The 18,223-nt window shown below is 45.4% G+C and overlaps 1 protein-coding gene across 2 annotated transcripts in view; it reads left to right on the top strand.

Annotated features, from left to right (window-relative positions):
• Nucleotides 1–18,223, top strand: part of Actn2 (actinin alpha 2) — a 66,310-nt gene that overhangs the window by 27,915 nt on the left and 20,172 nt on the right. The window contains exons 5-11 of one of the 2 annotated variants that reach the window (XM_005365418.2): nucleotides 1,983–2,070; nucleotides 3,922–4,000; nucleotides 7,177–7,258; nucleotides 12,344–12,429; nucleotides 14,330–14,422; nucleotides 16,870–17,100; nucleotides 17,876–18,023. In XM_005365418.2, the coding sequence (XP_005365475.1) occupies nucleotides 1,983–2,070; nucleotides 3,922–4,000; nucleotides 7,177–7,258; nucleotides 12,344–12,429; nucleotides 14,330–14,422; nucleotides 16,870–17,100; nucleotides 17,876–18,023 (807 nt within the window). Of the gene's footprint in view, nucleotides 1–1,982; nucleotides 2,071–3,921; nucleotides 4,001–7,176; nucleotides 7,259–12,343; nucleotides 12,430–14,329; nucleotides 14,423–16,869; nucleotides 17,101–17,875; nucleotides 18,024–18,223 lie in introns of those variants that run through there. The other variant, XM_026788387.1, reaches the window with a different exon arrangement.

Below are 18,223 nucleotides of genomic sequence, written 5' to 3'. Positions count from 1 at the left end.
CCTGCAGGCCAGAAGAGGGCACCATATCTCATTACAGATGGTTTTGAGCCACCATGTGGTTGCTGGGAATTGAACTCATGACCTTTGGAAGAGCAGGCAATGCTCTTAACCACTGAGCCATCTCTCCAGCCCCGTAGTGGTTTTCATAGTGCCAGGCAGTCAGGGCTACATAATGAGACCCTGTCTCACCCACGAAACATTCTCTTCATTCCCCCCAATAAAGAAGAAAAAGAAAAAAACAGGAGATGCTCCTAGCTCAGCTAATGCGATAGTGTAAATTGGTCTTCAAAATAGTATCTACTCCATAAAGTGACTGTAACTGCTTAAATATTTAAACTTAGTGTATAAAAACCGACACAGTTATGACAAATTTTTTATAAAATTTTTATGGTTTTTTAATAAAGTGGGAACCTTTAGGAAGCATCTTGTTATTTCATTAGCATAAAGAAATGCACTTTTATAGAACCACATTGTGCAGGAGTATTCAAATGCAGACTGTGCGTTCTTCAAACTGGCTGTCACTTCTGAGCCCGAACTGCGGTTTGAATGTCACTATATCCAGTTTAGATGATGTAAGTGGATTTGGGGTTCTAACAAGGAAATCACAAGTAAATTAGAGGCTCTCTAAGGGCACATACTACAGGCTTCTTGTCACCTGGTACAAAAACAAAACAAAACAAAACAAGACAGGCAAGTGGATTTTTTTTAAAGATTTATTTTAGTTTCAATTATGTATATGCATGGGGGAGTGGTGTGTGTGTGTGTGTGTGTGTGTGTGTGTGTGCAGGTGTCCGTGGAGGCCAGAAAGCAGGTCAGATTTCCCGGAGCTGGCATTAGAAGTAGTTATGAGCTGTTCCACATGGGTGCTGGGAACTGAACTCAGGTCTGCTGGGAGAGCAATGTAAGCTCTTGACTACTGAGCCTTCTCTCTAGCCCCACTGGATGGTTTTAATGATGGCTGGCTGGTGAGTCACTAAAAGCACCAGAGAGACCAGCATCAGAGCCTCTTCCAGCCTGAGAAGAACACTCCACCGCTCGTCACTGAGGCTTCGTTAGCTCTTAGTTAGCAAGTTGAAGCAGGCTGGATATTGGCAGTCCATCTTGCCCTTAAACCTATTCTGCTGTTACACATGCTGTGCTTTTGGAGTTAAGTAGGCAGCTCTGATTTTCAGAATGTCAAGCTGACATTTGTCAACAGCTCTGAATTCAGATTTAATTGCAAGAGGTGCTGAAGAGATGAGCTAGCAGTCCTGACCTGAAAAACCCAAGTTTTGCTTCCTGGAACCCACAAGGTAGGAAAGAGCACCAACTCCTGACACATGTACAACATGGCACACACACAAGCGCATACACGCACACAATTTATTTTTTTAAAAAAAATTAGAGAAATAAACATTTAAGGAAAATATTTAGTTACAGTGATCTCATTAGGCTAAAAAGCACAGTAATAAATTTTGATAAAGTGAAAAAAAAAAAAGAGCAGTGATAATGACCTGCAGAGCCAGGGAAGGAGGGAGGTAGCAAGCAATCAGACTGTGCACGCTGATCCGTGTGAGTGCTCTATTTAGTGTGGGGTTGGCCTCGAACTCCTCGTGACAGCTCCAGGGTATGGAATTAAGGGGGTCCAGCAAATCCTTCTCCAGTTAGCATTGCAGGAGTGAAGTGTTTTTCTGACAGGTTGTTTAGGTTTCTCTTCTTTGTATTTTTGTTGTTGTTTCGGTTTTGGTTGCAGGATGTTGCACTCGGTGCCATGGAAACACCAAGCATGTGGTCACTCTACTCCTGAGCTACCTCTTGTAGCCTTGGTTGCAATTTTGTAATTAGTAATAAATCAAATTTAAAAAATTTTTCAGGTATAGCTATGAGAATGACATTGTCTGAGTTTCCCCTAAATGATTTTTTTCTTTTTTGTATGCCCAAAATAAAATAGCCGTTCTCGGAATGTTTTTCCTTCCAAACACCTTTTCTTGATGCCGTTACAGAAACATCTGCCAAAGAAGGTCTGCTCTTGTGGTGTCAGAGGAAGACGGCCCCGTACCGAAATGTGAACATCCAGAACTTCCACACCAGGTAAATGCCAGGGCTGCCGAGGCCCTACCTGTCTCCCAGAGCCCGGGAAGGCGAGGAGAACCATGTGGCTTGTACTAGTATCTCTCCTGTCCAGGGACTAGTTTCCACAGGAGAAGCGAAGCTATGTTGTCTCCCAGAGGAGACGGTTTGTGAGGGTTTACAAACAAGGGGACCCGTTTGTAAGTGGGCTCTACGCTGCACCAGGGTCCTTCCTAGTCTGATCTGACGGCTCCTTGTGGAAGGAGTGGTGGACTTATCTGTGTCACTGGGAGCCCAAAAAACCCCACAACCACTCCAGACACTCCTCCACCTTGGCCTCTCCTGCTTAGTCCATCAGCTTTAATAGTCAAAATTGAAGACAAACAGGAGAGTGACATTTTAGAAATGACAGAGAACAGGACAAATGCAACATAGGATTGGCATGAGTGTGCCATGTGGCGCTGGCTGCAGGCTTAGCTCCCAGGCCGTGTTCTATACTATCACATGTGGGCACAGGCTTGGTCATATTCTCATCCTTTGGATGGTGAATTCCCCATGGGTCTATGGATGGCAAGAAAAAGTCCGTTACAACAATAACCAACTGGGAGGTACTTGGCTAGAAAATTATTAGATTGATGGCTGTTGGAGAGGGAAGGTCAATTTTCCTGAAGGGTGTGACCCTTGATTGGTCTCCCATACTCTGGATGGTTCATGAGGATTTGGACAGCACAAATTGGACTTGATGGATTATTTCTTTTTAAAAGGAAGAGAGAAAAGAAGGAAGAAGGGAGACGATTGGGAGGATGGGGGTAGATCTGAGAGGGACTGGGGAAGAGTAAGGAATGAATGTCTTTAAAATGTATGCTTATCTGAAACTCAAAGAAATGTTTTTTAAAAATGTATTTTAAAATATGCTAGACTATTTCCAGGATGATAGCACAAAGCTAGGCCATGCAAGCAGAGGAGAAAGGAAGCCCTCCCTGTCCCTAAGAAGCCAGAGGAGACTGAAATGGCCAGCTAGGGTGAAAGTCAGGCTCCTGTGTTTTGTCTATACTTACCGTTCTCCTCTTCTCACACTGGGCCAAATGGACCTAAGCCCTTCCAAGTGATGTTCCATCAGGTTCTTCTTCCACGTCTACTCTTTGAGGGTTACCTCCCATGCCCTACTCTCACTGATTCCGCTGTCAACAGTACACTTAGAGCTGAGCATCCCAGGGGCCATTAATAGCAGTGTTTTTGCCCCAGATAACATCCAAGTTTGCCCTGTGACCTCACCTATAAGCTTTAGCCTTTAAAAAAAAAATAAAAGTAAGCTCAGAAGGGTACCACCCATCTGTATGTAATCCCAGCACTAAGGAGGCTGAAGGTAGAAGGTTGAGAGTTTGAGGCCAGTCTGAGCCACACTGAAAGACCCTGTCTCAAAATAAATAGGTAACCCAATAAAAGCAAACCTATTAGGAAAGACAGAGTAGCCGGGAACTGGTGTTGGCTTTGAAAATAACATAAGAACTTTCAGAGGGTGAATCTCCCGCCTGCGGTCAGTGATCTTTGGGGAAAGGGGGTTGCTGGGCAGTATCAGGTAAGGACCAGAATGGAGAGTGGGTAAAATGTGAGTAGGAACCTCCAGGATTAGAAGGCAGGGACAGTGAGGGACTTGTCTTATCTCCCATTGCTATCTGGACAGGGGCAGGGTCCCTGGAAGACTGGGCCTGCTGAAAAAGGAAGGGAGAGGGGAAGGGAAGTGTACATGGGGAAGTGCAAGGCTGGACCATCTAGGGGCCATTGGTGTCACACACACTGGCCCATGACATCAGCTGGGAACAGCTGGTGTCTCATGCATTAACCCACGTTCTTCTCTTCTGTGCTGTGAAGCTGGAAAGATGGCCTCGGACTCTGTGCCCTCATCCACAGACACCGGCCCGACCTCATTGACTACTCAAAGCTTAACAAGGTCATTCATTTGGGGTGGCTTGCAGTGTCCCCCCACCCATCGCGCTCAGCATGTCACCCTGAGAATGAGCACATCAGCACTGGCTAGCATGGATGCGGGCTGCCCAAAACGCTTTCCGTAGGTTCGAGCTTTTCCTAGCCTGGAGAATTAGAAAGGTTCTGTTGTTCCCCCCCTTTTTAACGCGGCACCTGAAGATGGCATATGCTAGGGGAGTGCTTCCTATTGAGCCAATGCGTTCCTTGCCCCTGAATTCCCTTTAGCGTTCTGGGGAGTTTTTATGTAGCTGTTGAGAACTGATTAATTGGTCTCTCACACAGGATCATCACAACGATGTCATTGTTGATGGTAGAAATAAGATATTAGTTTTACAGTAGAAGCTTTGGAGATTTGTGGGTGGGGGCTAACCTTAGAAAGCAGTTCAATGCTCTAGGTCTCAGATGAGGTTGGGGTTCGGTGGAATGGGAAACAGGGGCTCTTGTAGATGAGGCTGACTTTGAATTCCTGATTCTCCTGCCTCTACATCTTAGGCACCGTGATTGCAGGAGCGCTCCTCTCAAAATTCCATCTTTAGAAGTAGTTCCAGAGTCAGGTGTGGTGCCCAGCACTTAAGAGGGTGAGGCAGGAGAGTGGTGAGTTAGAGGGCAGCCAGCCTGGACTATCCAGGAAGACTCACAGTCAGTTTAAAGTGTAGGTTGTGGAACAGAGAGAGATAAAGCCCTCCTCTGGAACTCCCATGCTTCAGAAATAATGACGCAAGAAGATTCAGGACTGAGACCATGGCAGTCTCGGACTGCTTGCCTTGGGTTGTAGCCACAGATTTCCTGCTGGTGTGCTGAGTTGGCTCTTCATGTGTGCTGTGTGTTTTGGGTTGGAAACTGGCTCTGTTGCATGCTGTCCTCACGTGTGTGGCATGTACAGTTGTGCCCTCTGGCTTCCCTCAATCCTGTTAATTATCACTTGCCCACCCGCGCCCCCACTCCCATCCAGCCTGTCTCCATCAGTTCAGAGCATGTGAAGGTTGATTTGTTGCCCAAAGATGAGGATGGGGGTACCACAGTAGAAAATCGCATTTCAGACTAGCCAATGCACATAAGCACACGTATGTTTCCCCCATGAATATTTATTGCATTTGTAAAGTGAAGAACTTGTTCTAAATAGATGATTCCCTGCCAATTTATAGTGATCAGTTTTTATTTTGAAAGTGAATAGACTTGTGGAATTGGTCATCTATAGTGGGTGGAAAATTAGCAATATATGACAGGTAGAGTTTTCCATTCTTTATATCAGATTCTATATAATGAATAAGTGTGTATGCATATATTCTCAATATATGTAAGCATGTGTGTAAAACCATGATACATACTCATTGAGGCTTCACACTGAAGTCAGTGCTTTACTTTTTGTTAGTTTGTTTGATATAGGGCATGACTATGTAGACTAGACAGCCCTTAGACTCATGACAATTCTCCTGTCTCAGCCTCTAGGGTGCTTGGATTATAATGAGCCATCATACCTGGCTTCAGGGATTAGCATTCCAGCTTTGTAGACCTAGAAAGTGGGAGAGCCAGGGCTTGTCCAGGGTCACGGCTTCCTACGCTAGGAAGCACTGAATTGCCACGTTTCATTTCTTTAAATTTAAACCAGTGGTTGTCACCGAGTCTCACTTTGTTTTGGGTACTGGAATCTTCCCTACATGTTTTTGAAAACAATTTTTTTTCACTTAACTAGTAAGCTTCATAAACATAGCCATAAAACAGGCAAGTAATATTTGCTTAACAAGATTAATCAAATGAACGTATGCCTTATTAAAACAGTATTTAGTTAAAAACCATTTTTGCCTGATATAATCAGATATCCTGAGGTAAAGGAGATGACACCGGTGTTCTCTGTGGGCACATCTAAAATGTGGTTTTGACGTCTGAGGCCTTCAGTGAGTCCCTTGTAGTGAAGGAACCGAGAGCTTTGCAGAGCAGTGCAGTTTCTGAGATGTTCAAATGGGCAGATGGCTCAACAGGGAAACGTACTCCCTGGCCAAGCCTAACAACCTGAGTTCACATGGAGGGAGAGCACCAACTCCTGGAAGTTGTCCCCTGGCCTGCATACATGCTGTGTGATACACGCAGGTGCACGCATGTAGGTGCATGCATGCATGTGTGCATGTGTATATACACACACAATAATGATTAATAATTAATAATTATTAAATTTAAATTATTTAAATTATTAATTATTAAATAAATAATAAATTTTAAAAAATCTCAAATATTTACATGACATTGCACCTAAAGGTGACTGAAGTTGTCCCTGAACTAGCACCGCTGTTCATTTAGATTTTCCTCTCTTGCCTCCATCCATTTCAGACTTATCATAGTTTGTCTCTTTAAGAGATTAAAACAGCTTTTGTTAAGTCTAGTTTTCCAGAATTTTGGTTACATATCTCTAGTTAACCTTACTCTGCATGTTTAGCCAGTTTCATATGGTGGAAAACATAATTTCCTGTAAAAAAAAAAATGATCATGGCGAATTCACGTGAGACTTTTAATACTGTCATTTTCTCACCTTTAATATAATAGAGGTGTCATTTCTGCTCTCACCTTTAACATAATAGAAGCATCATTTCTGCTCCTCATAGCCACCTTGTAACCGCTCTAGTGGGCTAAGTATTTCACCCAGTACCCCCAGCTCGCTTATATTCTGAACCAACATGTTAAGCTGAGTGTGGTGGCGCACACCTGTAAGCCTGTCACTTGGGGAGTAGAAGCAGGAGGATCAGTTCAAGGTAGGACTTTGTGAGATGTGTCAAACAAACATCACAGTATAATTGGGGTAAACATCTGGAAAATGGCTTTCGTGATTTAGAATGGTGGAGGATTTTTCCGTAGCCCTACCGCACACATATCAGGGTATCCTTTCTTACCGGTGACAAAGCAGTCTGACTGCTCACCTCCTAATCCAGCATTTGCCCTCTTAAACCTTTTGCTTACCTCATGTGAGGTAGAGCTGCATGGGTCCTGTGGTTTCTGTGACTTCTAATGTTTCTCTCCACGTCTCATAAGAAGGAACATTGCGTGATTCTAGTTCCGTGTGAGCAGGAAAGTGTCCTTCCTGCAGTGAGGTGCATGTCTTGTCCATTGCTTTGGTATTTTAAAAACTTGATTGTCTTGTTTTCCACACAGGATGACCCCATAGGAAACATTAACCTGGCCATGGAAATAGCAGAGAAGCACTTGGATATCCCTAAAATGTTGGATGCTGAAGGTGAGATGAAAATTGGGCTTACCAAGTTACAGGGTAAAAAGCAAAACCTATAGATTGTAAAAGCTGTGGCTGTGGAGGGGAGCTTTGTAAAACTATAGCCATGTTACATCTGAAGTACTTAGGATTCCAACAAAGCTCTGCCCCTCAACCTGAGTATTAGAGTTCTGTGTCTATCTTGATCATACATGATCTCAATAAAAAATGGGCCAGCAGAACTGTAGGAATAGGATTTGACAGAAATTTCAGCTTTAGATAAGAAGTAGAATGTAAACCTAGCCTGGTGGTGCACACCTTTAATCTTGCACTCGGAAGGCAGAGGAAGTGGATCTCTGTGAATTCAAGGCCAGCCTGGTCTAGTGAGAGTTCCAGGAAGGCCAAGGTTACACAGAGAAGCCCTGTCTTGAACACAAAAACAGAATGCTTTGGTATAGATTGAAATTTAGATAGGTGTCTATGTATAGATACAAATTATGTATACATATTCCAAGTGTGAATAAATATGTACATACTACATATTTTCACACATCACATAGACAGTCGTACAGTCCTGGAGATTGAGTCCAGGGCCCTACACATCTAGGCAAGCACTCTACCATTGAGCTGTGTCCCCAGCCCGCCTTTTACTTTATAGTTTGAAGTCAGGGTCTCAAGTCTCATTAGGTTACCCAGGCTGTCCTTGATCTCACCCCACAGTCCAGCCAGATCTAGAACTTTTGACCCTCCTGTCTCAGCCTCTCCAGCAACTGAGACTACAAGTCTGCACAGCAGGCTTTGTGGGCTTACTGCTTTTAAAAAGACTTTCTGTGTTTTGTTTTGTTTTGTTTTGAGTAGCAGATGCCTTTCTCTTCCCTGTGTAGAGATAAATTTAGCAGATAAATCCTTTGTGAGATTTACCACTTAAGAGGAAAAAAGTCTTTCCAGCTAAAAGCTGTGGAACGGAATTTAAAATACAGAACATAGGCCATCAGTGGACTAACCAACTTTCATGCTTTGTTTTGAATTTATCGAAAATGAAATTTAATGTTGGCAGACCTGGGAGGGCTTTTGTATAGTTTGTGTTGTTGCCAGTTCCCGTTCTGGGGACTTGTTCCAAATACTTCTTGTGCCCCTTTGGAGTGGTGAATTCATGCAGGTTGTACCTGTGGCCCACTGTTTAAAGCACAGGCCTTTGGAGAGGGTGCATTCATTTCATTTATCCACGAGTAGTTAACCCTCAGCAGACATTTACTGAACACTTACTGTGAGCCAATCCCAAGTTATGTAAGTTTCTGCCCTCTGGATTTGACTTTGTTTATTACTTTGTTGTTGTTAGTACCATTATTCTCTAATGGGAATATCAATTAATCATCAGTTCTCTTAGGGCTAAACAATCACAAGCTGGGTGGCTGAAAGCACCATGGTCCCCTTTGCCCCACAGCTCTAAGTCTGGACTCAGGGTGTTGGTCTGGCCAGAGGCTGAGGGGAGAATCCTTCCCTGCCTTTTTGGGCGTAAAAGCCCCAAACATTCCTCACCCTGTGGCAGCCTTGATCTATGACAACCTCTTCTCGGAGTCTGTCTCCACACGTCCCGAATCCTAGTTGACAGCTGCTGGGCTAAGAGATCTGTAAACTCCATCATGATTTCTTCACTTCCTCCACTCTGGGACGAGCCCTCGGCATACCGTCCAGTCACAGCCGCTGAGGTGAGCGCCTTAGCTATTCAACTGTGGCAGCCATTTTCAGTTAGCGATGCTACCATTTGCTAACCCAAACCCTGTGTGGGTGCTAACATTCAGACTCCTTGGTGGTTCTCAGAACGGAGGCAGAAGGAAACCCTCCTTCCTGTGCTTTCTCCCCAGCTCTCTTGAGGGAGTACAGAAATGCCCCCCTTCCAGCTGTTCTCTCCAGACTAAGTTCGCGTTCATGTGGTCTCTCTGTGGACCTTTCCATGTGGTAACTAACACCAGAGCTGTTGAATTAATATCCAGGGTGGATTAATAGGTTCATCTCTCTGTTCATTAGTGCCTCTTGAATGCCTGTCCCAAGTGGAAGGCCAGGGTTGCTTTCAAACATGCATTCCTGACTGTCAGCAGGCTCACCATTACTGCCCTGGAGTTACTCACATTCTTTCCCTTAGTCTCTGGGTCCTGGGCTGGGTGTGCAGTTAGCCTTCACTTTGTCCTTCTGGCTAAATGACACTTTAGCTTGCGTCATTTCCGCCTCTCTTTCCTCCTCCTCCTCCTCCTCCTCCTCCTCCTCTTCTTCTTCTCTTCTCTTCTCTCCTCCTTTTCCTGGCTCCCTCCCTCCCTTACTTCCCATTCTCTGAGCAGGTCTTTCTATACATTCTAAGTTGACCTTAAATCCACTATATAATCCAGGCTGGCCCAGAACCAGAGGCAGCATCCTGCTTCAGCCTCCTGAGCGCTGGAGTGTCAGGTTTCCATTGCTGTGAAGAAACACCATGACCATGGCAACTCTTGTGTAGGAAAATGTTTAATTGAGGAGGCGGCTTACAGTTTCAGAGTTTTGGTCCATTATCATCATTGGGAACATGGAAGTATGCAGTCACGCATGGTGCTGGCTACATCTTGATTGGAAGACAACAGGAAACAGGAAGTCTGCTGTCACACTGGGGGTCGCTTCAGCATAGAACTCAAAGCTCATCCCCCCCCCCAAACATACTTCCTCCAACAAAGCCACACCTCCCAGTAGTCCGCTCCCTTTGGGGGCCATTTTCTTTCAAAGCACCACGTGGACTTGCGGGCACATGCTGTTCTTCCTGACTATTCCTTTTCTTTATCTTCGCCTTTAATGATCCAGAATGTTTACACAAATGTATCAACCGTAGTTGTAGAGGGGTCCCATGCAGGAATCTTGTAACTGTTAAGACTGCAAGGGCCTTGGGTGCTGCAGTGCCTGCTGGGATGTAACCCCTGCAGACCATCATGGATTACCTTAGGTGTTTTGTAATCTCCTCCCAGCCCTGCTCTTACCACCGCGATCCAGGAGCCTTTCCTCTGTGCGTTTGCTGTGCTGACAGGCCCACATCGCCACCTGCTGTCAGTTTAGCGATGACACCTGGCGAATCCTTGCCTTTCTACCTACTATTGTCACCTCATCCTGTGGTATTTGTGTTGCTCTCTGAATCAGGGTGTGGGCTCCACGAGGCTAACTGACCTCCTTAGCTGTGAGCTTCCCTTGCAATGGACACTGGAAGCATTCTTCTCATCCTGTCTATCACACTTTCAACAAGTGGTAGAAACTGTATCTAATTCGAACCTGTTTGGAAGTGACCTCTGAGCTTAGGTCTGTGGGCATGCTTCTTGTAGACTTGTAAAAGGAATCTCGTTGACCTCAGCCCCCCTCCCCCCCCGTCACAGAAAACCCTGTAAATGTGCTAAAATTCTCAGAGCCTCATGTACTTTCCTGTAATTTAGACTTTTATAGACCAGCCATACGCTCCTCTCTGCAATCCTTCTCTTTCCCGTGGCGGTTCTCATGAGCACTCTGAGCCAGACGTACGCTCCTCTCTGCAATCCTTCTCTTTCCTGTGGCGGTTCTCAAAACACTCAGAACAGAGACTTCAAGTGTGACTTCTGTAATGAGCCAGACTCAGACAGCAGCTGCGTGGTGGGCAGGCTCTCTTTGAGACCTCCCAGAGGAAGTGCTTATCAGAAGCCTTATCAGGAGCCTCCAAGCATTTAACTCTCTTTTATCCACACAGATTTATTATGCACTGGCAAGCCCTCCCCAGTGAAAGAGTCGCAGTAACTCTCACGCACGTCCTGTTACTATCCTGCTCCTCTCTGGTGCACGGAGGGAGGATGAGGAACGCAAGTCACCACTCGCCCTTCGCCTTCGGTGTCTCATCTTACTTTCTATCTTTCGCCCCTCCTTTCCTGCCGCCTCTCCTCACAGGGAGAATGGTTCTGAGGAAGCAGTCGTTGGTCTTCCATAGTCTGAATTTCCTTGAAACTTTCTGCTCGCATGCCGTTCATGTTGTTTTCCAAAAGGTTCCACAGCTTGTAGGATCCTGCAGTCTTTACGCTCATAGCTTCAGCAAACCTAAGGCCAAAGTCCACTGTAAACAATGACAGAGTATCATTTTATCTCCCTTTGTCCATTGACCATTGTCCCAACCAAATCCAGGTAAAAACTCACTCACCAGAAATGATACCATAGGAGGAAGGCATGTACAGTCCCCGGGTTCTGTTTCCCTTCTGATTGGTCTTGCAGCAGCCAATACAAATGGCAGTGATAAACACAACCACAACTGCTGCTTTCTGTAGATGTTTTGTTGCTCTTGGTGGGAAGGTAAGTATGTTGCAAAGGCGTTAAAGATAACCCCAGGCAGACACACATAATGAACTTCCCTTCTCTCTCAGGGTGGTTTCCAGAGCAGAGAGCTCCCATGCACGTGAGGGTAGGCCTGGGAAGTAAGGGGACAGCCCTGCCACGTCTCTAGCATCTTTCAAAGTAACCTGTCTTCCTCAGAGCCAAGGTTGTGGGTGTCACAAACAGGACTATCAAACTAACAAAAACGGGGTAATGATCCTGATACATGCTGTATGAATCCCCCTGTCGACATGATGTATATGCTTTTAAAAGCCCATCAAAGGATGCAGGGCAAAAGCCCTCAGTCAGACCATTAAAATACCTTATTCCTGGGACTGGCAAGATGGTTGAGCAGATAAAGACACTTACCAATGAGTCTGATGACCCGAGTTTGATCCCTGGGCTCCACCTGGTGGCAGGAGAGAAAAATGCTCTCAAGAGCTGTCCTCTGACCTCAATATGCATTCCATAGAATACATGTGTGGGGCACACATTGCATAGAATATGTGTGTGGATATACGCACACACACACACAAACTCCAAACACACACACATTCATATACTGAATAAATGAATAAAAAGTATAATCCCCAAATTCCTATTCCGGGATCATTTCAGTGCTGTCCAGCTGCCCTGAGGTTCCGGGTCGTGGGCCAATTAAATGCGAAGCAGAGTGGTCGGTGTAATCTAATTAGTTCCTCCCTCCGTTCACCGTGGTTTCTCCTCTTCGCCTGTGTGTGTCTGTGTCCCGTGTTATTTTTCCCCCCTCAGACATTGTCAACACTCCCAAACCCGATGAAAGAGCCATCATGACTTACGTTTCCTGCTTCTACCATGCTTTCGCGGGAGCGGAGCAGGTACTCCTCCCTTGTGCACGCAGCAGGCTGTGCTGCTCTTCTGTGTGCGCGCGTGTGTTTCTGGGTGTGTGTCTGTGTGCTTCACATCTGACCTCGGAATCTCAGTGTTTCATAACGACCTAACACAGCAAGTTCCAAACTGCAAGTCATTTTTTTTTTAACTTTAGACAATAACCAAAGTGCTTTTCTCTACTCTTTCCCCTTCTAAGACATTTCTTCTATTTTATTAGAAAATTGTTAGGAACATTTGCACATTCTGGGGAGGAGTGGCTTGAAGAGTGCCCTGCATGCATTGAGTGGCAAAGGGAAGGCAACTGGAGACAGGAGTGCCTCTCCCCTGTTTGTTTTTCTCCTTGGCCTAGAAATGACCTCTGTTTAATGGTTTGCTCGTCATTCAAGACTAATCGTATTTTTAGTCAGAGGGACCAAAGGACTACAGCCTCAGAAGCAGTCACATACCTCAGGACAGTCTGAGGGACACTGGGAAAACAGTCGTCCACCTTCTGCAGATTCGCCTGTCCCCTTTACATGGGGAACCCCTTAAGGACTGGATGCACAAAGTGTGCCTTGTTTCCGCCCTCTTTGTAAAGATCACTCCTGAGAGATGATAGTAATGGGAATCCGTGTGGTCAGGGAGATCAGGGCTTTAGAAGCCACTCTTTGGGAAAAGCATCCAGTTGGTTAGCTTCTTTGGGCCACATTGGATAAAGATGGATTGTGTTGGGCTGTACAAGGGTGTCCAACCTGTAGCCCGAAAGTTGCAAAAGCATGTGTTTATTTACTTCGCCTGACATTACCACATGATATTGTCACCTACAAAGTCCACATTCAAGAACCATGTAATCGAGTTACACACATAAAGAACATTTTCAAGTAGGATTAATAAGATGGCTCAGTGGGAAAGGTAATTGCTGCCAAGCCTGACAACCCAGTTTCAATCTCTGGGACCCACATGGTAGAAAGAGAGAAGTCACTACAAGTGTCTACTCTGATACCTACATATGGGCCTTGGTACACATGTATCTGTACTAACTTGTGCACAGTCTCTATATATGCACACACACACACACAATAAAAAAAATGTAACAACAACAACAACAACAACAACAAATAAAGCCAGCTATGGGGTACACCCCTTTAATCTCATCACTTGGGAGGCAGAGGCAGGCAGAGTTCTGTAAGTTTGAGGCCACATTACATGTGACACATGGGCCATGAGTTGGACACCCCTGCTTTAAGACAGGCACATATCTCTTCTTGATTTTTTTGGAGGAACGTATTATGAGAGATGTGACACAACTTCCCTTCAAGAAGATGACAGAGGATTATTTATTGCCTCGATGATTCCTCTTGTAGATTAAGCAACGGATGGAAGAACATCTTAAGACAAGCTTGTCTCTAGTATCCCATCTAGAAAGTTCTACATGATCATGAGAAGAGCTGAGGTCCTCCCATGAATTCAAGGTTAATGACATGGTAACAGGACCCAATCACTTAAGCTCTGATTTCTGAAGGCCAGTGTCATTCCACCCTGTAGTAGTAGGGTCAGTATTCAGGAGCGTTTAGGCAGACAGTCAGGGATCTGAGATCTTGCTTTCCTTTGACCCACATATTTCTGTTACTAACTTGCTCGATGTTTTATAAAGCTTATGCTTTAGACTAATGATATCTCCCCATTATTCCCTACAGTATATTCAGCCTGCCGTGTAAGTCTGTGTGAAAACTAAAAAAGGTGTGAACTGGTTCATCCCCTCTCTCTTATCCCACCCTGACCCAGACTGCACCGTTTCCAACACACCGTCTCCTTCCACCTGCCTTGCCCGACCACGTCTTGCTTTATGTGTGTTTGCACGCATACCCTTGTCGACCAGCCATCCTGTTTACCTATTGTGTTTTGCAGGCCGAGACAGCAGCTAACAGGATATGTAAGGTTCTTGCTGTGAATCAAGAGAATGAGAGGCTGATGGAAGAATATGAGAGGCTAGCGAGTGAGGTAAAGGAAATGGGTGGCCCCAGCTCTGTCCACCTGCAGCCAGGGGTGAGGCAGAGATTGTCCATGTTTATTTTTGTACTTTTCATCGCAGAGAGAGTGAAAGCAGAAAACCTGGTCTCAGAGGTTTCTTATTCTTTAGCAACATGCGTGGTGCCAATGTGCTCCCTCCACCCCTGTGGTCTTTGCAAAGACTGCAAAGCTTAGTTAGTCTGCATGTTCTGAGGTGGTAGGAAGGGCATTCTAGTCTTAGCTCTGCCCCTTCAAGGTCAGACCCTCAAGGAAACTTCACGCACCTTGTTTTGCCCCCTAGCTTGTGGGCTACTGGCATCATGCAGTGTGCTCTTTGTGTCAAGAGCCCTGTTCAGCACTGTGACCTCGTGTGAAAGGAATTTGTATAACCTTTTGGGAGGAGGAGGTGTGGTGTGTGTGTGTGTGTGTGTGTGTGTGTGTGTGTGTGTGTGTGTACACAGGCCCAGAGTGGGATCTGGGTTCACCTTCCAAAACCTTGGAGCCTTGGAGATGCATTTCTGATTTGAGCAATGCTTTTACAGTTCATTTTTTGTCCTTATCATAGCATAGAGGGTACCAAGGCATCTTTGTTACTGCCCCTGTGTTACTTTTGTAACATGAGTCCGGGCTGAGGAACCCCAGAGCTGTGTCCTCTGAGATGAAACTCAAGTAAAGAGCCATATTCAAGATCAGGCAAACTATATTTTAAAAATAGTTTAAAAGGTTAAAAAAGAAAACAAAAATAAATACAAGACTAAATAATTTTTGCCTTCACTTGATTTACCTGATATTTGGTTTGTGCTATGAAAATTATCAGTGTTAATGGAGTTAGTCTTCCCAGATAGGTACTTGATGACAATGCAATCAAAGTAAACTGAATGTATACCTTCATGCTGCCGATATGAGGAAATCTTAGGTGTTTAATTCCCACCACTCTTTTTCTTTTGTAATTGTTATTATTGCTGTGGGAAAAAAAATCCAATTTATTGCCAGTAAGACCAGTCTTCAACTTAAAGAGTGAAATATGTTCAACACAGAAAGAGGGTTGTTGGGAATTTTTTTACTTGATGTTAACTTAGTTTCACTCTCTTTTCTGTGATTAAAACAAACAAACAAACAAACAAAAGCCCTACAAAAGCAACTTGCAGGAGAAATGGTTTATTCTGACTCAAAGTTCCCCTTGGAACTTTGACATAGTCCCTTTGAAAGAGGAGGCATAACAACGGAATCCTGAGACAAGTTGGTCACATTGCATCCACAATCAAGAAGCAGAAGCAGAGAGAGCAGGAAGGGGGGCTGGACTATGAAAACCACAGGGCCTGCTTCCAGTCACTCCCTTCTTCCAGTGAGTTGCTTCCTCCTAATCCTTCCCAGATAGCGCCACCTGCTGAGGAGCAAGCCTTCGACATTGAGCTTTGAGGGACATTCCCATTCAATCCCTGCAGTTCTTTGTTTATTCTTCTGGGATGCTGTCTGTGGTGGCGTCATCATTGTAACTAGTTTTCATGCCAGTCTGCTGACACTTTACAAGGGATCAGTAAACACATACGTAAATTAAAAAAATGAGTAAATAAAATGGGGGGGGGGCGTGTGGAGAGATGGTCCAGCAGTTAACCAGGCTGCTTTCCGCAGGACCTGGTTTGAATGCAGTTTGAACTGTAACTCCAGTTCCAGGGGAACCTGAACCCTCTTCTGTCCTTTGAAGACACTTCATGCATGTAATTCACAGATATACATGCAGGCAAAACACCCATACACAGAAAATAAAAATAAGTAAAATCTCAAAACAAATTAAAAAATAATAAATAAATGACTAGGTGTCGAGCAGGTCATCTGTGATACCCAGGTGGTGCCTCAGGAGAAGGGCAGATACTGGTTTTCGGGAACCCACTACCCTTTTTACTCATTGCATGTAGATTTTCATAAAAACTAGATGATAAATCCTGTTCTGGCCCAGAGTCAGACTCAGGTTTATCGTACATTCTCTAGTGAGTGAACCCATTAGAGCTGAGCTTGTTGTTTTCAATGAAACCTTTGCTATTCAACCCAGTTCCTTGCTGAGTATAGCAATCCCATTCTTTGTTATATTTTGTTTTTCCTTTTAGAACTTGAAGGTTCCATCCAGCATTTGTCTGCTAATGTCTAGTTGCTGTGTTTCTTGTAAATATCACATTTTTGTCAAACACGACATCATGTGCTGACCTGAAGTCCAACCTGTGTGTGGTCTCACTGGGGTGGTCACTGTGGCCCCGGGTGGACACTGCCATTCATTGCCCCATGCACAGAGCTGTCTTCCCCTCTTTAAGTCAGTGCAGTTGTAACCATGCTCAGTCATTTGGGGAGCCTTAGGGGATCTGGTTCCAGTTACCAGGCCCCTTGATGTGTGAACTGGGAACAGTTTGCTAGCATTTAAGCCCCACTTTTCTGTTTGGAAATAGCTCTTGGAATGGATTCGGCGTACAATCCCCTGGCTAGAGAACAGGACACCCGAGAAAACCATGCAGGCCATGCAGAAGAAGCTGGAGGACTTCCGGGACTACCGTAGGAAGCACAAGCCCCCCAAGGTGCAGGAGAAGTGCCAACTGGAGATCAACTTCAACACGCTGCAGACCAAACTTCGGATTAGCAACCGGCCAGCTTTCATGCCCTCCGAGGGCAAGATGGTGTCGGTGAGTGTCTGCAGTCCAGCCCCGTTGCCCTCAGTCTGCTGAGGAAGCCTCTACTTCCTGAGTGTAACTGTTAGTGAATGCAGTGGTGAGTGACCCTGTAACCACTCCGTTTTTGTGGATTGAGGGATCACTGAGGCTGGACCCCAAGACATTGCAAGTACGAGGTAAACATCACCCCTCAGCTACCTCCCCAGCCCTTTACTAAGTTGGTAGGCTGACCTCGAATTCATTAAGTTGCCCAGGCTAGACTCAAGCTAGCTTTCCTTCTGCCTTGGCTTCCTAAGTAGCTGTGATTATCAGTGTGTGTGTGCCACCAAACCTGGCTTCCATTCCTGAGACTCTGCTCCTTCCCACGATGCAGCTCTTGGTGTCATGAGATGTGCTCTGCAGGCTTTCGGCAAATGCTCTGTTTCTCTTCCCTCCTCCCAGACTTGTGACCTTGCCCTTGCCCGTGTTTCTCTGTAGTTGACATTGTCTAGCTCTTCCCAGTGCTCTCCCCTTCCTTCCGTGACTACTTACCCTCCGCACCCTCTGGGACTTGACCCACATCTGGAGGAGTGTCTGTGTGCTGATGAGAACAGCCGTGCTAATTTAGAAGGCCACCGTGGTGATGTAGACATTGGGAAACCAAACCGGCAGGATGGTCAGTTGTGCAGAAGAGGCAAGGGAAGATGAAACCAGAGAACACCGCTGTCAGACACGTGTTAGAGGATGCATGGGAATCCTCAAAGCCCACATGCAATACCTGTGGCCTCAAACATTTCCCATTCCTCAGGACATTGCTGGCGCCTGGCAGAGGTTGGAGCAGGCTGAGAAGGGCTATGAGGAGTGGCTGCTGAATGAAATTCGGAGACTGGAGCGCTTGGAGCACCTGGCTGAGAAGTTCAGGCAGAAGGCCTCCACGCATGAGACATGGGCTTATGGTAAGGGCATGAGAATCCAGTTCCGGTTTTATAGCATCTGAGTTGTGGGCCAGTGAGATGGCTCAGTGGATAGAGGCTTGCTGCCAAACCTGAGACCCTGAGTTAGAACCAGTTCCTGCAAATTGTCTTACGTCCTCCATAGTCCACACTGTGACATGTATACACCAGTACCTATAGTCCACACTGTGACATGTATACAC

Source organism: Microtus ochrogaster, unplaced genomic scaffold, assembly GCF_000317375.1.
Source record: "Microtus ochrogaster isolate Prairie Vole_2 unplaced genomic scaffold, MicOch1.0 UNK2, whole genome shotgun sequence".
NCBI classification, from domain to species: Eukaryota; Metazoa; Chordata; class Mammalia; order Rodentia; family Cricetidae; genus Microtus; species Microtus ochrogaster.
This window is presented reverse-complemented; position numbering and strand designations above follow the sequence as displayed.